Source organism: Oreochromis aureus, linkage group 1, assembly GCF_013358895.1.
Source record: "Oreochromis aureus strain Israel breed Guangdong linkage group 1, ZZ_aureus, whole genome shotgun sequence".
In the NCBI taxonomy this organism is placed as follows: Eukaryota; Metazoa; Chordata; class Actinopteri; order Cichliformes; family Cichlidae; genus Oreochromis; species Oreochromis aureus.
In genome coordinates, this window is record NC_052942.1 from 35,890,717 (window position 1) to 35,912,096 (window position 21,380).

Sequence of the window (21,380 nt, forward strand, 5' to 3'; positions counted from 1 at the left end):
GGGGCCTAGAACTATTATTTTTCATATATCCAATGACTGAAGTCGGGTAATGGTACATTTCATCAAAACGCAGATGTAGCATTTACAATTCATTTGAGTGATAAACTTTTTCTCTATTCTGTATGTCCTGATGATTTTCTGTCATTTGGACTCTATATTTTTATTTCTTGGATTTCCTTTGTCAGCTGCTCTATCTGTTGCTGTACATTTTATCTTTTATGATTTCCTGTATTTCTGCTTATGATACAGTGACAGCAGCTTAGCTCTATGCTACCGAGTACAGACGCTACTAGGCAATGAAATAAATGGAACTATTTTCTTCTACAGGTTTCTCGTGTGCATACTTTCCCTCCTGCTACCTCCTGTCTGATTTTTGTGAGATTTTTGCATAGTCAGTCTTTTTAAGCTTAGAGATACAAGATGCCGTCAAACCAATAAAATCATAAAGGCAAGAGCTTATACGTGATTTCACAAAACACAGCTGTGTTCGTAGAAGTGGGATTTTTAATCTTTAGATGATTTCTACAGACTCTAAACTCAATTTTTGACATGATTATCTCCAAACCTTCCAAAGCTTGATGAGACTCAACATTACTGCCAAGTGTGAGGATAAGAAAAAAGGATAACAATTTCATTCTTTTTTGAATAATGGCAACTGAGAATTATAGATTTCTACTTTGACAAAGATCTTTCATTTTTTAGTGGCATACTATTGTGCAATATTATTTTCACCAAAGATACACAGTAAATACGCCACAATGAGCTTAGACTTGATGAGGAAAAATGATCTGAACAGACATAAGAAGAAGAAACGATTCTTAGAAGAGATATTAGTTATGACAGATATCAGCAGCAGGTCAGAAACGAGGAACAGAGTTATTATTTTTGCTCTATTTAGTAAGATCTGTTACAAAGACCTCGTGTCAGTCAAGTGTTTGTCCTGCTTGTTGTACAATACAACATCTAAAGGACCCTGCCTTTCATCTTCCTGAGTTGAGTGACAGCTTCCATTAAAAAAAAAAAACCCAGTCTCCTTCCTTACATCTGAAAAGACAAATATGAAATTGGTCCAAATATAGGACAGCCTTGAGTATGACAAAACTCTGTGTGGGTAATTCAATGAGCTCACTGTCATTATTTTCCTTAGCAACCGTTTCTCTTGCTTTGAAAATGGTACTAATTAGCATAGTCGGTGGTTTCTGGTTTTCAGCTGTCAAACACAATTAGCCAAATTGATTCACTCAGGCCATTCTTGAACAGTAAGCACAAAGAAGGAGAAGGGTCAAAGGTCAACACACCAGGAGGGTAGAACAAATAAATATCCTATGTGATCCTATTATTTAGAGCAATCACTTCTGTAAATGTTCACATAAATGCGATGATGGGGGAAAAAGTGGAGGAGAATATTAAACAGTGGAGGAGAATATTAAAGCGGAAAAAAGTCATCCCACACTGACGTCAAGCAGCAGAATGGGTCAAACCTGTGACCTGGCTATATTTATACATGCACTCACTAAAATATTTAACATTTTCAGGTGTATCCAGGAGATGGAGGAGCATGAATTTTAATTACATATGAATAATGTAGTCACAATCTGTTTCTCTTTATAGCACACACTTAATGCACAATCCCGATTTTTTCAACTCATTAGGTGGCAACACATATTACAATCACCGCAGGCTGACAGTAATCACCAAGAGCAAGAGCTGGGCATTACAAAGAAAGCAACTGTTAGTATCTGCTAGTATTTCACGTTTGTATTAAAACTGAACCTGTGATAGAAAACCTCTGATCTCAATCAGTTATCATCTATTTAAGTAACTGAGCTTTTAGAGCAAGTCCATATAAGCTGCAATGAGAGAAAGAACAAAAAGGATTTTAGCAGGTGTAAAGATAAGGGGACAAGAATAACCTTCACAATTCCTTTTTGATGCCTTTCATTTAAAAAAGCCTTTTGTGGACTCTTCATACCTTCTGAAGAGTGAATTACATTAAGTCATGTTTAGGTTTTATGTGACAACATAATGCAGAGTTGCCTGGGTTGAGGTCAGGTACTAAAGGTTCGATACTGCCTGGTAATTCAACACTCAGATCTAATCTTTCCTTAGGATAAACTTCATTCATTCATTCATTCATTCTCACAAAGAGTGAAAAAGCTTACTTCCCTATTGCTGTTTTTGTATACTTTTCTGCTGTTACAAATGTTTGCCTAGATTTGCCCTCAATGTTTTCCAATTCCAAAAACTTCTGACTTGTTTATGTGCACCAAATCCTGTTATCATGTGGCCTAGACAACTTCAAAGGTTTGATTTATCAGGTCATTTTAACATTAGTGGGTTTTTACCCCTTTGATGGCTTTGAAATTTCTATCTATCTAACGATCAGGAATTTATCAGACTATCATTTACTATTCCATTTACTCATTTTTGTTTTTTAATTAACAAAAATAAAAACTTTTTGCTATTTAAATTGAATTTGAAGCCAAAATATGAGTGGGGTATAAACTAGCATTTAAGTCTTTTTTCATGCTTTTCATATGCAGATGCTTTTTTCTAATTTTATCTCATTTCAGAAATAACAGTCATAAATCTTCATAGCTCTTTGAAGAATACGAAGTCTGCAGACCACTGACATGACAAAAGCTTTATTATCATCTTGGGGCTTCAAATTAGCAGGTTTCAGCTGATCTTTGTTACTGGGGATTTCTTCCTTCAATCTTCTTTTCAGCGAGGAAAAAAAAAAGACTCAACAGGCTTTAAATCTGGTGACTGGCTTGGCTGTCACTGATAAAGCTTTGGCTGCACAGGCAATGTGCTTAGGGTCACTGTATTTTTTGAAAGGCCTGTTAAATGAGACAGGGGAATTGCTTCATGCATAGCCAAAGTAAATGTTTGTGTATACTTCTGAAATGATTCTATTATAGCAGGGATGGACAATTAATTTTCCCAAGGGTCCACAGGAGAAACTGGGACTGTCGTGGAGGACTTCACCAACAAGCTTATAAAGAGATCAAATTAATACTAAGCAGAACTGAGTTCAGCTTGTTAAAAATGAATTGCCCATCCCTGTTTTACTGCCACACAGAACATGCCCATAACATTTTATTAGTTCCTTCATATTTAATGAGGTTTGAATCACATATATTCTTCAGTCTATCTTTCACCTTCACTTTGAAAAATTTTGGTTTCATTAGTTTATTGAACATTTGATCCAAACATGCATAATTCCAGTCTTGCCTTGGTATATAAGAGGTATGAATCTCTGTAATTCCACTACAGTAAGTCTTCTTTGAGCTGCAGATTGTGATGTTATCCACCCTCAAACTGGTGGTGATATCAGTGATGGTTAAGGGTTGGGTTTTTTTTTACAGCTCTCAGGATTTTTCTGTTATCAGCTGCAGTTTTTCTCTGTAGGACCTGCCCTGTTGTTTTTTTTCTATAAAATTTTCCACAATGCTGTGCTAAATAGATCAATTTCATCTGCTATCATTCCCAGTGACTGTTATTCCTCCTTATCAAACAGGTGTCTTTTTTTGTCCTCGTCAGTTTTCCAGGTCTTTATGTGTAAGCCCTATAGAGCCACTGAATGCATTTTCAACTGAAGAAAAGCCTGAGAAAAACAGACTGGATAGCCACTACACTTCTGTGTGCTACAAACAAACAAAAAAATGCAAAACAGGAAACATCTGACAGTCATTACTGGCATAACTTAAATAACTTAACTAACTAATAACTAACTGCTGTACACCTGAAAGTGAAGCAATGAATGCACTTTTTTTCTGTGAAACAGTAAAGTACACAAACAGCAATTATCATAATTGCTGTTTTTATTCAAATATTTCAGTTAAAATATAACAGAAGCATAATATTTTTCTTAATATACTTTTAGATTATGTATTTCCCTACCTCCCTCCTTTCATGGTATTTTATATTGTGAAACTGAGTAACTGGCTATTTGTGATGATGCATTATTTACTGTAACAGGCTAAGCTCACACTAATTATTTCCATTATTTAATTTCTCCACAATTGAGGCTTTTGAAAAATAAAAGAATGATGTAAGTAATGCAGTACCAACAAGAACAATATGTATGCAGTCCTGTTATGAATGGAAATGAGTAAAAACAGCAACCACTGATGTTAACCTACCATTGCATCATATTTTGCTTAAGTAAACTCTAAATACTTTAAACACTGATTAGGTGAGAAATAAAAAAGACAACACAGGGATATTTATCTGCTCTAGCTGGTGTGAATGTCCTCAGAAATGTGAACTGGGATACACCAGTCTGAAGTGGGTTTGTATGTTTTTTCCTGTACAATCCAGGCGTTTGGTACAGAAGGGAGAAGAGGACAGGTTACAGAAAGGCAACATACCTGTGACTCACAGAGCAAATAAGAGAATGTAAACACTCAGTGACTCGTTTAATTAATCTATAAACTCAGCTTAATTAAATTATGTGTATGCTCTCTTTATATAATACTATGTGATGACGCACATGCCGACCATATTACGTTATGGTTGGCTTACAACAACGTGATGTGTGACAAATACAAGGTAAAAACCAAGACTCTTTAACCCTACACTAAAAGGGATGTTGGTCTGTAGTGAGGTGGGGACATTTTGCTGGGATGGTTTGGGTTTGAAGTTCTGTTGATGTTGGAAACCTTTCTTTACCACTATCAAAACATTTTGGAGGAATAATGTTCCATCCATCCAGCAGAGTTTCAGAGACTTTCAGAATCAGTGCCAATGTGTGTTCGGGCTATTCTTGCAGCAGGTAGTGGCCAAACAAGAAGTGCTGATACTCTATCAAGACTTTACCTTGGTTTTTATTTCATTTTAAAATTCTGTTGAAGACAATTCCTAAGCCATAATGCTTTTGTGAAACCACTACAAACCTTTAAGTCCACCTTTATGTCAGATATTTTTTTTTTGTTTTACTATCAGGAAAAGAGGGGAAAATGTTGTTTACCACAACATTTACAGCTCTCCTTTTTTCATGGTCTGATCACCACCTTTGAGATTCACATTCACACACGTACACACACATACACTTCTCTCTCTCTCTCTCTCTCTCCCTCTCTCTCTCTATGAGCTGTTGCTATAGAGACACTAATAAAATTGTTAAACCCACTGAGATGTTTTTTTGCTCTGGTTTGAGTGACAAGAGCTGCTGACAGAACACGCATACCATTGGCCACTGAGCAAGGCACTAAAGCTAGTGTCATGTTTTTTTCGTCATAATAAACAATTACAAAAGAAGAATGCACAACTGTACAGCAGCTGATGGTGCACAACAACTGTCAACCACAGTGGAAAGATTCATATCTACAGAAAAGGCTACCATGGTGATTTACTATAATAGGCTTCATTTTATTTCTGTGGGAATGGGTGGGATCATTGTGGTTTTGCCAAAGAATGAACAAGGAAGAAAGAGGCTCTACGTTCTAGTTTACAATTACCTATGCTCATGCATGTGTCTGGTACTGACATCTACATGCAAGTGCAGTACTGTACACGAGAGATGAGATTTCATGGCATAATAGTTTAATTTAAACTCTAATTAATTTGAATTCATGTGTAATTATAAGTTGACTGAAAACAAAATGAAATGAAAGTAATCTAAAACTGAACTAAAGAACCCATGGCCTGGTGGGGATTGAATCAGGATTTTTAGAAAGGGACAAACATAAAGGAAAAGTGCTGACAGGCAAAGTGAGAAAATGGATGTAAAATAGCACATAACAGCAGTATGTTCTCTGTGACCACAGTCATAGAGCACAAACGGCACCCCTTTATAACCTCTGATCATTATCATTATACTGGTGCTTTCTTTACATGAAACATGCTTATAATGTATGGTCCTAATTGCATGCGCTCTTAAAAATGAGAAGATTATCTAAGAGACCCACTCAAGTCAGCTTGAGAGAAGGCAATCTGCGAGACACAACTGTTCATCAATTTATGCGTTGTGAGTAGTGGAGGCTGACAAGCAGATGGTTTATCAATTCCAGTAGAGTGGGCTGATCAATAGACACCAGACATGAGGACTGGAACTGGAACGTTATGTTTCAGCCTGATCAGTTGAGGCACCAGATGAACCAAATGTGTTGTTCAAAAGCTTGCCAGGCATCAGAGGTTAAGATCAAATTAACCTGCCTGCCACGTAGCAGTGCAGCTTCTGGGAATACATTAAGAGATTTCTGGCTCCTTAATCATATGTGCAGACATTTTTAAGACAAACCAAACCCACTGTAAGCCAGTGAGCCAGATTTGACTTTTTAAAACCACTGATGTATGATTCTTGTGTAAAAAAAAAAAAAAAAAAAAATTGTTTACAGGGGAGCTGACTGTATTCTGAAAGTGATGTTTTAATAAACAAACTTACTTTGACTTCTTCTTGTAGCTTTCCAAATCGAACTGTGCCACTGAGAATCCTGCTGATGAATCTCTGCTTTTCCTGCTGAAGAGATGATGCCTAGGGAGGCAGACAGGGAAGATGGCGGGTTACTGAGCTAAAAAAGGAACACAGAGGGAGGGTTAAACGCACAATTGGATAAAGGAAGTGAGGGATTATGGGAGAATTGGATAAAGGAAATGAATGAAAGAAGTCAAACTGTTGCCAATTTACAGAAATCCTGTGCAGCCAAATGGGTGAGGCACAAAAGCTGTCTATCTTCAGGACAGTATAACCAATCTGCAGACTTGTACTAGGTTGGACATGGATGGATAAGAAAATACTCACTCGTTACCAACGTGTGAATCAAGATTTCATAAAAAGTCAAAGTCAGCTAAGGCTCCCCCATGCCAGTCATTCTCAGATTATAACTGTTTGGTCATGACTGTTTAGAACTCCAAAAACACAAAAAGTAGTCCATGAGTCTTCTTTAACTCTGCAATAATCATAGCGCTTTATAGGCAACTATGTATAAATTTTAAAGAAAAACATGTTTTCAGCATTTAAAAACATTTCTACTGCTTACATAATATACATAATCACAATACTTAAAAAAAAACAGATAATATATATAATACCAGAGGTGGAAAATCAGACAGTTCGGTTCCTGTACGCCTTACATTCTTTTTGGTCTGATTTATACAATTACTTTGACTGAAAAAACCTTTACGTTATCTTCTCTGTGCTGAAGATACCTTGTTTGAGTAATGAAAGTATACAACAGAGATATACACAGAGATATGCATACATGTGAGGATCATTTTAACAATAGATGACTGGAAAACTGCTGCCTGTCTGTTGGGTCACAATTTTGGGCAAAAAATATGGAAACATGGATCCATCCTGTCTTGTATCAAAAACAAGGTGCCAGTGGTGGTGGTGCTATAATGGTCTGGGGGATATTTTCTTGACACACTTTGGGTTCCTCAGTACATCACTGGGCATCATTTAAATTCCGCACCCTGCCCGAGTATTGTCGCTGACCATGTTCATCATCTCTTTATGACCACACTGTACCCATGTTCTCATGACTGCTTCCAGCAGAATAATGCATCATGTCACAAAGTTCCAATAATCTCAAACTGTTTTTTTTTTAACATGACACTGAATCGAATGCACACTTTTGTCACCTATCCTCAGGGGCACCTCCAAAATTTTTTAATAGGGGTGGCCATATGGGGGCCACTAAAAATATTGGGCTGGTACTCCAAAAACAGAATTTCCAGTTTTATTACACTGTTATCAAATACAGGCTACTTGAAAAATATGGCAAAAAAGAGAGAAAGAATAGTAATATATGGCTAGTTATTTTCTGCCATTAAATTTGCTATCTCTGAAAATAGGTGCATATGAAAACCAAATAAGGTTTTGGACTCATTAATAATTCAGTTTTAATTGATTGATTGATTGACTGATTGTCTGGAAGTCCTAATCATCATTTTAATGATTCTCAGCAGAGGTGAGGAGAAGCAGCTTAAGATTCTTTCTCCCACAATGGAGTTCTGGGAGCAAACTTGTTCAGGAAATACAAATAAGCATTAGATAATGTCAGAGTGTGAATGGTTGCCTGTCTATGTTGGCCCTGAGATGTACCAGTGATCTATTCAGGGACTGGCCCCAGGTTTTCTGCAACCTTATTACAATATTACCAACATACGACAGTCTTGCCAGGGAGGGCCACTGGGGGGAGCAGCAAATTTTGAGGGGTGGCCAGTCTGATTTGCATCTGCCAGCAGTTTTTGGGTGCCTATTAGCTTTTCTGTGACTATTTTTAAAATCCAAAATCCTACCTGCCTCCAGATCTGTTGCAACCCTTATGAAATGCCTTTACATCTTAACTACTGAATTTTGTTGTCATTTTGGATCAATTGTCTGTAAACAGCAACCTAAGTTGGCATTACTACAAACAGCTTAATTAGTAAGTGAATGAATTGATACTTAATATTCAGTATATTTAGACCTTTTTTTTATCAAAGGAAAGTTTCAAGACCCTCATGTTTGTGCATCTATTCAGTGTCACATGTGGTACAAAATCTTTTTACAGTAGCATCAGTAGTACCATGTGTAATAGTCGGTCTCTCTCCTGGGAAATGTGTTCTGCCACAGAAATGACAGCTCCCAGGTAGTGCCGTGTCTTTTCCTCCTTCAACACACACTCTTCCTTTTGTTGCTTCAACATACTCATTCTTCTTTCAGCCTTCCTAATCGATGGAAAGATAGGCGAGTGAGGAAAGGAATTGATTAAAGAGTATTAAAAGAGGACCAAAAACACAGAAAAGAGAGAAAGAGAAAGTATGGAGGCACGAAAATGGAGTGCGAAAGGGAGGTTTGGTGAAGACATGGTAAAGAAAAAGGAGCAGGGGTTAAGAAAAAGGAAAGCAGCAGATGGAAGGGTTGAATAAGAAGAAGGACAATAGGTTAGCTGGATGATACTTGAGATCATGCCATCTGCACAAGGTGGGGGGAAATGTTGGTTATTAAACACCTTTTGACAAACTTCACACTTCATATTGAAAGAGTTCACATTAATCTCAGCACAAATCTACTGGGAAACGAAGGCTCCAGACCAGAACATATTTAAGTCCAGCTGCAATCCCTTGCAATCCCTACAGTTGGAAAATAACCTAATCTACAGTAAACTGTCTAGTGCTTTCTTTTTTTTATTTAGATACATACTTCAGCTTATGTCAAGAAAATAAGATCACAGAAAAGCACTACAGCTTTTTATAATTTTCTTTTCTGTACATTTCAGAGTTTTTTTTAATGAGATAAGTGATTATCCCCCACCCTAAAAAAAAGTGATGCAAGACCTTATCTATCTCTCTGCTGGCTTTTCCTACAAGCTGGGAAGAAAGCACTAAATTGAATTTCACATCTAGTTAAGCTTAAGCAACTAAACAGATGACACTTTATTCTAGGTGGATAGGTTCAAGTTGGGCAAAATTGTGGTAATACTGTAATTATACTAGGTCTCAAAACATTAGACAAACAGGACAAAAGAATGAATCACCAGCTGCAATGTTAGACAGAAATCTAGAAAAGAAAAAAAGAAATGATAATAATTAAATTAATAAAGTAATTATATGAAAATAGAAAGTTCTCCTGTCTCCCATCAGACGAGCTTGTTGGCACTGATCCTCACATAGGATATGAACCACATTTTCCCATATGAAAGTCATGTGCATAACACTTACTAAGTGGACTTCTTCCATATTACTTTATATAGGTTAGATTTTTTTATTAAAAAAAATCTTAATACAGAGCTCAGTGGATGTGCAGGAGTGTAGCACATTATCAGACTGCTTAAATTTCAAGTTGGAGTTTTTTTTAATGATACCAAAAGCAAGCTGTCCCAATTATAAACAATAAATAGTTTACATTGATTTTACTCTTGCTACACATCCATGTACCAGTTTTCATGGCAGTTTTTTTCTCAACATATCCAGATGCTGCATATTTTTTGCACAAAAGCATTTTAATATATTGAAAATGGAATTGGTTCCACATGCTGTTATAGTAATCATAACATTCTTTTGTTTTAATGGCTCAAGCAATGCTGAAAACCTTCCAAGAACTGTGTCTCAATGCTGTGTACCAGGTTTCATGTATGTGATAACAGCAAACAAAGAACACTGGATATTTACTACCTGTTGGCTTGCCTGGAGAGCTCCAGCTCAGCCTCCATTGCTCTTGTTTTTGCAGTTAGCTGGGCTTTGTCCAGAGCTAGAATCCTGTTCTCCTCCTGGAGGTTAGACACTCTCAGAAGCAGTTTGTCAGTTTCACCCTTACTTCTGCTCTCATGCTGCTCCAGTTGTCTGAGAGTGAAGAGAAGAGTTCATAGAATTATGTCACAACGCATGTCACAATCTGCAATTAAAGCTCCAAAATATAGCCTACTGATATTTGTTTTAAATGTAATAGTCCTGTTATTTAATGCTTATGCAATTTATTTTTGATTCACTTGTGTAAACATGAGTTTTATTTTAAGTCCCAGGGGCTATGATGATACGTAACACTGACCACGTACATTTATTCATTAAATCCCATTTGACTTTTCTATTGCACTTAAAACTGCAGTGCTTCAGGTGCTACTCTTGTTGTAGTTCTTGTTTTGCTCTACTTCTCTATGCTACAAATCAACTGAAATAATAATAAACAAAGCTTTCTCCACACCCTTACCCAACATAGAGCAAGAATGGTCAGTGCTTGTGAATATAAATTGTTCAGTCTACAGCTTCTTGTTTTCTCTTTGAAATAACAAAGCAGCTTTAATACTTAAGTATTCAGTTTTGTTTAATAACGTGAGATTAGAAGGGTACCTTCTCAGTTTTCCAGCAATGCTGCAGTGTTCGTCCCAGGTGACTGCATCCTTTAGGCGGGCCTGCAGAACTTGAAGCTCCTTCTTATTTTTCTGCACCTCCCTCCTGCTTTCTTCCAGGTCCCCTTCCAAGCGCTGGTTTTCCACTTCTAATAACATCAGTTTCTTAGACACTTTTGCCACTAAAGAAACAAGAAAGAGACAAGAAAAAAAGAGAGTATTAAACAGAAGAAAATGAATAAAAAGGAAAATAAAAAACCGAAATAGGGAAGCGAGCCCAGTAAATGTACATTAGGCTAAATGTTTACGGTGCCTTTAGTGCTAAAAAATTTATTTTCATGTTTTCTCCTTGTATGTCACTTGAGTCTTTTTGAGTAATCTTTTCCAGATTCACAGTGCTGAATTTAACATGTTTACAAAAAAAGCCATGAAATTGCGAGTGTGTACGTTTTTAAGTTGCATATTCTTGAGGTGGGGCTCACCCGAAATGGAAAATGAAGATTTGTTAACATTGTGAAAGACTTTTAAACAATGATCTTTCCCTGTGTTTAACAATGGGCCTTTGTGTTTCTTTGTTGGCTAGATCACGGGGCCAACAGAAATGAAAGTATGTATTATGAAACCAAAAAAAATATGGAAAAAACCTAAGGTATCACCCAGTAGGTGAAAACAACTCAAAATGAAGTTTAATGGTATCTTATTTATACAAATGTGTTGAGCATCAACACGTATGATTACTACTCAATAACTCACATCCATATTACACTGAGACACATGACGAGATGTATATTCTTGGGGCGGGGCTCATCCTGGCAATGATTTGTAACATTGTTAATGATGTGAACGGCTCTTTTGATCAAGCTTTTGCTTTTTTTTAGCTTTTCCTATGTCTCACAATCCATCTTTGTGTTGGCTAGATCAGCGGTCCCCAACCTTTTTTGCGTCACGGACCGGTTTGTGCCCGACAATAATTTTACGGACCGGCATTTAAGGTGTCGCGGATAAATACAACAAAATAAAACTAGTGCCAATACCGAAAAAAAGAAGATTTATTCATAACACACGTGAAAAGACCCAGGAAAACCAAGTTAACGAAAAAAATGATAACAAAATAACGCTAAAAAAACGATAAAAACCCTGAAAACCATACATTTCACACCCAAGTCTCAACTCTCGCGGCCTGGTACCAAATGACTCACGGACCGGTACCGGTCCGTGGCCCGGGGGTTGGGGACCGCTGGGCTAGATCAAAGAGCCAACAAAAATGAAAGTTTGCATTATATAACTGAGTCCAAAAAGCAACGTCTACTGAGTTAACGTTCTAATCTACGACCTTCAAAGGGACAAAAGTAGACATTTAGACTTTTTCTGTATATTCTGTGTTATATTCTGTATTTCCTTGTTTATCCCTATCAAAAAAGGCCTAAAAACATCTTTTTTAAAAACAAAAAAACAGCCGTAATTCTGAAATTCATGCATCATTTTAAAGATTTTAGTGTGAGACTTGTTTCTCTTGTAAATGCTTCTGGAAGAATTTATTTAATCTTTTTACTTTTTTATGTCTTTCGGTGTTTCAGAAAATACCTTCAGTGTTATGTCTGCTGTGAGTGGCCTTGGCCTCAGCATGCTGCGCCTCGAGTTGATTGATGAGAACCTGGTTCTCCTGCAAAACCAGAACGGCCTGTTGTTGAATTTGATGACTGCAGAGAGAAAGAAAGCAGGAGAGTGAGAGATTATGTCAATGCTAAATCAGCACATCAACAAAAACCTGCTAATTTAACACACAGTAATTATCAGACACAAAAATACTATAAATAGTTTTGCTACATGCTATATTAACCTTTACAGAGATTAAGCTATCATTCCAAGAAAACAATCTTACATAAATTCTGTAATCCTTTTAAGATAAAATATACTTTTCTACTCCTGCAAGTTAGTCTTTCTAAGAAGAAACATATTAACAACTTGTATATTAAATTCTTGCAACTGATGAGTCTACTGAATACAAATAAATGAGTTAATATGATTGCCTAAAAGTGTTGGCCTTTAAATGAATTGGACATCTAGTATCATGAAGTATTTATACTTTGCGCAAGAGCACTTGAAATAAAGACTAAGTCTATACGTATACAAATGTACATCGACATGTATGCCTAGTACTTAAGAAATCCCTTATATATTAGATTGAGATACATGAAGAGGTTAACAACTCTAAAATCCCTGCTAGTTTACATAAAGCCAGTGCAATTATCTAACTTCTCAGAGTTAGTTCCAGTCAGTGTCAGCAGCATTATATGCTCGAATGATTATAAAAGACAGAATAGCAGCAGCAGAGGCGTACCAAAGGAAACAAAGGTTTAGCTTCTTTCATTTTCTTAATTGCATCTATAATGTTTAGCAATGGATCCAAAAAAAGACATTTAATTTTCATTACAAGATCAGAAGAATGAATGATGACGGCAAATCAAGTTCATACAGTGTTGAAACAACCCACATACAAAAACCCGTGCATTTTTTCTTACCAGTCTTTCTGATTGACCGCTCCGGTCTTGGTAATTTCATCATGGAGTTTCTCATTTTCTTTAATGACTTCCTCTAATTGAACATGCAACTTTTTCATGTTTTCCTGCACCAGACAAACACACAAAGACCAATGATTTCAAGGGCATAAAGAAAAACACAAAATAACTGCATCTTCTGCTCTATTACCACCTCTAAGCCAATGCTTAAAGGTCCCCCTAGGGAGATACCATCCTTCACTGAGACTTTGCCTGAGCACACCAGCTGTCCTGTTAGTGTTATACCCACTAAGTCTGGTTTCACCTCCCCCTGTGAAACTGTTCCAAGTCCTTTTATGCTGGAACTGGATCGCCTCAGGACACAGAAACCTGCTCATTCGCAACCTCATGCAGCATGTTAAACAGAATGCTTTTTACTTGTAAAAATTAGGTTTTATTACAATATTTACATTTTTACAACATGTGTATTAACATACAGCCACTACTCTCTCTTAAATGATGGCTTTCATTTATTCAAAACTGTATGTATAAACATTTGTAAGTATCATAAATGCAGAAGAGTCTACACACTGTGATGTGAATCAGAATCAGAAATACTTCATTAATCCCGAAGGAAGGATGTATTATATAGCTACCTTTAAAAGACCCAAATATTTATTAAAAAGACAATAATTACCATTAGAACAAAATATGATTTTATTTTGACTGCTGTTGTTTGCATGACTAAATGTTTACCTCATCTAATAAGATCATGGGAGCACCTTGACTAATGTATTCTGTCTACTGAGTTTACTGCAGGTTTTCAACCCATGAACCACATAAATACAAGTTGGCACATCAAATAGTACTTAACAGCCCCCACCTCTGAAATAACCTCACCAATTCTCCAAAAAGAAAATATGAAAGATGATTCATTAAAACTCACACAAATTTAGATGAAACACTTTACCTCAGTGGTTTGCAGAATGGCATCTTTCTCATTCATCCTGTCTTCATAAGCCAGCAGTAGAGGAGATAAATACTTCATGTCAACCTACAAAAAACGGACAAAGAGAAATAGTTTAAACTAGACACAACATCAGTGCCATGAATCTTTTGCCTTGCTAGAGATTACGCCACACAGGAAAAGTTTGTTTTCAATCAAACAGTGACAGTGGATTGATAATACCTGTTGCAAATGGGCTTTATGATCTTGTTAGGGTGGACAAATACTGGACAATGTGGCATTCCGATATACTCATTTAAGAGAAAATGCCCAGTCTCTTACCTGTGCAAATTTTAGTAAGCTTTGAGTGTGATTAACCATGCTACCAGACCAACTGTCAGTGGACTGAAAATCTGCGATTTCACATTTTTCTTCAATTTCATGGGATGCTGAAAAAATCATCCATATTAATCGATTGACCAGTCAATTTATTTTACGAAATGACTTGCCTATTAGATTAGCCAGCGACACTATATGTATTGATTAGTGACATCAGATTATTAACTTGCTAAAAGGTCAGCCTACAGTCAAGCCATAAATGTACTGTACTGTTATATATTCATACTTACCAGCCATGGAGGAGGAGACCCCGTGTTTGGTAAACCACTGACTTTGGAGTGCTAGATGAGTAAGGAGTGACATAGAAAGAAAGAAAATAATTGGGCTTTTATCCCATCACTACAGTTTAGTCCTTCACATAGATAAGTTGAATATATCAAAATGGGCCAATAGTGTGTTGGAATCTAGTGTAGCATCAATAACTACACAAGATCTGAAAGAATTTATCTCACAGCCTGACTAAGAGCTAAGCTGCTCCACTAGAGGGATGGAACACCATTCTTCAAAAGATATTCCTTTATGTGGTGTTTTAAAGATGGACCTGTTTCCATGAAGCTCCAAAATTTAATTTAGGTGTTCATTTGGCTCATACACATCAAATCATTGAGTGTTACCTCATGCCCTTTGAATGGTGGCAATGTCTTGCTGGAAGAGCATTCATCAGGAAGGACATGTTATAGGATAAAGATAATCAATCAGAGGAACTTTGTATTGATCTGTACTGATCCTATGGACTTTAAACTTACCAGCAAAATGCCTCCTACAGCAAAAAAGAGGAGACCCACTAAGGGTTTGCAATAGATAATTTAATATGGAAGCAGATCCTTTTAACTGAACCAATTAAACTGATTATGACTCATCCAATCTCTTATAACTGTATTACTTCACTGTAAAATGCATTTTCCTTTATCTCTTTCTTTCCAGCCACACTTCACTTGTTAGTAATGAGCCTTTGCAGAGACATGCAGCCACAGAGGCAGTGATGAGAGCAGGAGATCCCCTGGTGTGAAAACACAGCATGAGGTAGTCATGATTAAAACCAAAGGCTGGCTTTCTCCTGCAGCGTTAAACCTACAATAATGTGGACAGACTGTACCGGAGAGACTGCCACAGACAGTAACAAAAAACTCTTTTGGTTCAACAAATCAGATGGAAGGACTGAGAAAAATAAAACCTTACTTCACTCAGCAGGGCTTTGGATCAAAGGTGGATGTGTATCTTAAAAGCTCAGTTATGAAGCTTTGAAAATAAAGAGATGTACTGCCATGAGATTCACTACAGAATCTAAGAAAATGAGTCTAAGGGGAGACAGTTATTAAGAGCAGATGAAGATAATACAGGAGAACACATATACCTGATTTAAATTAAATTTGGTAAGGTAGGAGTGAGACAGACTGACTTTTTTTCTCTGTACAACTCCCTAATAGGAACAGCTGTTCGTAACTGAGCTGATTGGTAATATTCGCAATACAATTTTTCAAATTTCTTTCAAGCAAGCCCTGAGGTTGCATGGCATCTTATTCGTGAAAAGTTTAAACTGACCCATATATTTTTTTTTAGAAATACCTATAGTTCATTACTTCTCAATTAGCCCCTTGTCCTTCAGTGAAGGACAAGGGGGCTCTTGTCATATTAATGTCTTGAGCTTGTTATACCTCTTCTTTGGACAGTGGTCTGAACCGCGCCTGGTAGTGGCTCAGCTCCACATTCAGACGGTGAACTGTCAGTTTGAGGGCATCGTTTTCATCAACCAGCTCCTGAGCATGTTGCCTCAAATTCTGCAGCTCTGCTTGGCTGCCTGCAAACAAAGCATATCAGGTTACAAATCATTTTCCAGATTAATAAGTAGTTTTAAGCCAGTTTCCACATGCTAAAGCATTGAATTAAAGCAAAAAATGTGAAATGTGAGGGCTTGATGCTTTACAAAATCAGAACAATAATTTGCATCTTTCAGAAAATGGCTTGAGTGACTAACAAAACTATGCAACACTACAATGCAACACAGCCCATTCAGGTCATTCCTCAACATGGGTTTTGACTCTACAGTACATGTGGTCTGCCTAAAGATCAGCAAAGTGCTTTCATGTTTCTTTTCATTACTCCCTCTTCTTCTCTTCATGCTGAGGACATGCTGTGGAGTCCAATGATCAGTACTATTTCTACCCTTAGCATTATCTCCAGCTCCCTCTTTTCATACTTCTAAATTCCTCCATCCGCTGTAACTCTCTGCTTACTTTTCCTTTCTGCCTCATTTACATCTGTTTTACTTCTACTGTTACTCCTACATACTTTCCCTACTTCCCTTCATTCATTTTCTCCACATTGTTCCTCTGTACAGTATCTCTCCAGCGGTTCCTCTACTCTACCTGCAGAGGACCTCTGGTTTGAGAAGGCTTGGCTGTCACTGATCTCCCGTTCCAGGCGCTGCAGTCTCTCCTCTAGTAGCTTTTCTTTGTCTACCATCCTTGTGTTCTTTTCCCGACGGTCCCTCACTACCTTCTTCCGCAGTTCACTGTATGTATTGCTGGGTTCTGGAGGAAGCTCACGGAGGTCTTTGGGGCTTTTGGCTTGGCTTGCTTGCCTGGGGTGATCAGCAGTTAAAATGGTTGGTGTTGCTGAAACAGGCAAGAAAAATACTTTTTAAAAATAGAATAAAATGTATAAATGAAAAGAAAGTATGTACTGTATTGAAAATGCCATTTTAGTGTTGCTTTTTGTTACAGCAGAGATAGAAAACATGGACACAAACAGACAAATCCTAAAACATGACTACAAGAGTTATGTTACTATAATTTAAGTCTGTGTATCCAGGCAGCAGGCAGCTTGTTGTAACTGTTTAAAAAAACATACATTTCTCATTTAAGGTGGGAAATCTTGTTACATGAATAAAAAACAACAAAACATCAATGTCATGCAGAGAATGATGCAGAAAAGAAATAGTACTTTTAGACTTTTACTTTTCGGCATGTTGCATTTCACCTCGAGTTCTGCTGAAGCCATTTATCAGAACACAATGTGCACTGATGACCACAAATAGCATTATAGAACATTATCTACAATACTATGCTAAATATATATACATAAAATGCATGGAACTTAAAATATCTCATTGTTAACATGTTCATTTCACCTGCCCAATTGAATTTTTTGTTTTTACTCTAATATTTTTGTTTTTTTTACAGTTAACATTAATATGTTAACTTACAGATATTGGAATGCCTTCACCCTTTATGGGGTGGATTACAGGACATGAAGGGAAAGGCAAACAGTGGGGTGACCCGTTAATGCTTAATATACATACGTTTATTTATTTTTTATTTAAAAAATCTATAGGTAAAAATGACAAGCAGACACACAACAGGGTACTTTAGTATTTACACCTACTTGGAACATCATCTTTCCAATTTTCAAGAGTCTTCCTCACAGACATTTTCTTCTCTTTGGGTTCTGGAGATTGGCCACTGGTCTCCTCAGTGAAATCTGTGTGATGTGAACAAATTCATTAAACGAATTCAAAACCAAGAGGAGTGCTGATTTCTAAGGGTTTTATTATAGTAAAATCCCATTTTACCACAATCAGCCAATGGTTAGGTAAAAGTGTAATTTCTGCAAAGCCTGAAAGTGTTACCTTGCGAATCAGACAGATATTATGTCTGCACTTTAGTTATTAAGGTAGGAGCATTTTAGGAACAGACAGAACATTTTAATTTACCACCACCAAAAGCCTGAGGGTAGCACTGCTAATAACAATTATAACAAGGCTTTCCATTTAGCTCTAATGATATGAGGTTACCTTATGGCTGTTATGAAACTAAATGTCAGTTGAATAAGAGCTGTACTTTTCTGCCATAGAGTCAAGAGTGTGGTGTATCAGTAATTTTGCTATGTGATGGAGAAGATTTTAATATCAGGTTACATTCCTTTATTTGTTTTACTAGTGCTTTTCATAGAAAAGTCTCCAAAAGCCAAAAGTCTTGAATTTCTATTACACTTTATTTTGGAAGAGCACCAACAATACACAAAAGCAATAACAGAACTTTATGTTTAGTTACATGTTGTTGGAGAGATTTTCAGATTTTCTGTTGATAATTAGAGTCATTCCAATTACTCGATAGACCTATTACTGTCAATGTTACCACCTGTCTTTCACATCAGTGATCACAACAGCTGTTTTATATCAGCTAAAATGTTTGAAAATAAATTTGTGGGCATGTGTGTTTGCTATTTGCTACCTATATATACACAAATATGTTTATAAAAATACATACAATTTTAGTTTCAAGCATTTATACTGTGTTGGATGTGTGAAAATGTACTAAAAGAAAGCTAACTGGAAATCAGTGCTGATTTCTGATCTTTTTCAGTGGACTCTACAATATACAGGCCATCTTTTAAATACACAGAGGTCCATTTTTACCATGGATCAATTTCTTTCATAAGCATTGTCCTTCGAATTATCATTATCATTATTATTACTACTACGATGTTCTTCTCCTTATGAAATTTGTTAACCCATCTGTCATTATTGTAAAATCAGTACCTGGTGAAGGCTCTCTTCTGCCAGAAGTCTGAGTTGGCAGGGGTGTAGTGGACTTGAAGACAGACTGTCAAAATAAATAAAGAGGCAGTCAATATAGTAAGTCTTTTCAAACAAATATATAAATCCCTGCAGCCTGGGGCAGTGTATTTATGGTCTTTGCCAAAACGTATCCGATAATATCTTATCAGTGTATTTATTGAATTGTACAGTTAAGAGCCTACAAAACAACATGAATCAATTACATTTGTCAGTTCAGTGTAGAGAAGACATATAGCTGAAACAGAATTATGAGGAAAAATTGGAAGACAATTTATTTTTAACACCCCAACCATGATAAAAATTCAACAAATTCCACAATTGTTGATGGAAATAATATACTGCATTCCTATATTTAGAAACAAGCACAATGTCCTCACAGTGACCTTCACTCTCACCCTGAATCATAAAGAAAGCAGAAAGTGAAAACCATACTGTAGATTTATGTGGGTTAAGGCTGATGTTTTTTTGGACCTAGAGCTGGTACACCATTGTGTAAAACTACTTTATCATATGAGTCACCATACTAGGTCTGTGGGCCTTAGATTATGATACAATAGAGCCATGATGTCCTATGTCACTTTGACTTGTGGCTGTCATAACTGAGAGATTCAGATACTGCCATAGCCTGGAAAGATAGTTGACAGGGAGAGACCATTGGGACCTTTACAGGTTAGCTACCCAAGTAGAAGAACAACAACATAATATAACCTTTTCTCAGGGATCTGTAAAAGGAGACATTTGGGATAGTGCCACAGACCGAATTAAGAAGAGAACTCACAAGGCAAATTACAGATAAACCGTACACCACAGAATAGAATTAACTGTGTGCAGATAAAGCAAGACTGGGAAAAACTTCCCATTAATAATGTACTGTGATCAGGGACTACCATAAATCACAATAACAGCTTTTTAAGGCAATTTTCAGGCAATTTGCAGAAGTACAAGAACTCACCACCTGGATTGTAAGAACACCACAGACAAACACTGTAACATTTTGTAATGGAGAAAAAAGGGGGGATTCTGGATTTAACCATGTAGATACATAAATTAAATGTCAAATTTACAACAGAGAAAACTGTTTGATAGAAGGAAACAAAAAAAAAAACCCCAACATTTACTAAGAAAAACTGAAAGGATATCTGCAGATGCTATAAGCCAAGTCCTTATATATGGCTACTGAGCTGAATCACAGCTGATAGTTTTAGTGACAACCATAGCACAGCATTAAAAGGAAACAAAGTATCGATTCTGAGTACAATTGTGCCTCCTACTGGATCAGACTGGGATTACAATACCAAAATACCACAGACACAAGGAAAACCTATTTAGGAGTAGTAACACTCATTCAATACATACCAGCACTCCAACCTCCCATTAAGGAGGGCTGAACCTTTAGCTGCACAAAATAATAAGCAATTACCAATCAACTGTTACATGGTGACCAGCCAAGATTCATTGAAAATTGCTGTCATAATTGGCATCATGTTGGAGATTTATAAATGTCTCAGTGAGAATGACTGTAGTGATCCTGAAGGTGAACTAAATGGAGTTTAAAGTGAGGTTTTGGATACATTTTGAAGATTGTCTAAATGTGTTTTGACAACACTTAATGTTGAAATATTTAAACATTTCCAAATTACAGAGCTGGGAAAATTGGGCAAAATTTGCACATTCAAAATTTTAAAATAAATAAATTTAAAAAAAACCCTAATCTAATCTAAGAACTCTTATTCAGCTGTTACAGATTAAGACAGACGTCAGGTAACTGATGAACAAATATATCCAAATAATTATTGTAATATATGGAGAGATATCAGCTGGATTTTAGTTTGATCATCTTTAGAAAAATATGAATGAGTAATCAACAAAATAACCAAAATAATAAATAAAAATAAAGATTACTTATTTCTTTCATCACTCACCATTTAAAGATAAATGTCATATTTTGCATTGGTACACATATTCATAACTACTCTGCGTTAAAATGGAGGCTCTGCTCTATTTAACCTGTTGCCATAGTGAATCATGACATCTGAGCCCTCTGATGATGGCTTTTCTTATTACACAGTCATATTTAGCTCTGCAAATATTCTCAGAGGTGGCTGAACTTATTCTGATTAGATGCTCTGGAACCGAGAAGTTTCCCATTTTAGGATGAATCAAGATTAAAGTTATTCTGA

The 21,380-nt window shown here is 36.5% G+C and overlaps 1 protein-coding gene across 5 annotated transcripts in view; it reads right to left on the reverse strand.

The window, feature by feature from the left end:
- The window catches only part of cep89 (centrosomal protein 89), a 58,028-nt gene that overhangs the window by 34,094 nt on the left and 2,554 nt on the right, over window positions 1-21,380 (reverse strand). For all 5 annotated transcript variants that reach the window (XM_031746426.2, XM_031746425.2, XM_039613265.1 and 2 more), the window contains 12 exons: window positions 19,162-19,225; window positions 18,006-18,101; window positions 16,988-17,236; window positions 16,277-16,419; window positions 14,852-14,902; window positions 14,247-14,330; window positions 13,301-13,404; window positions 12,363-12,478; window positions 10,780-10,960; window positions 10,108-10,275; window positions 8,520-8,661; window positions 6,392-6,481 (listed from right to left, as the gene is read on the reverse strand). In XM_031746426.2, coding sequence (XP_031602286.2) covers window positions 6,392-6,481; window positions 8,520-8,661; window positions 10,108-10,275; window positions 10,780-10,960; window positions 12,363-12,478; window positions 13,301-13,404; window positions 14,247-14,330; window positions 14,852-14,902; window positions 16,277-16,419; window positions 16,988-17,236; window positions 18,006-18,101; window positions 19,162-19,225 — 1,488 coding nt within the window. The remainder of the gene's footprint in view (window positions 1-6,391; window positions 6,482-8,519; window positions 8,662-10,107; window positions 10,276-10,779; window positions 10,961-12,362; window positions 12,479-13,300; window positions 13,405-14,246; window positions 14,331-14,851; window positions 14,903-16,276; window positions 16,420-16,987; window positions 17,237-18,005; window positions 18,102-19,161; window positions 19,226-21,380) is intronic.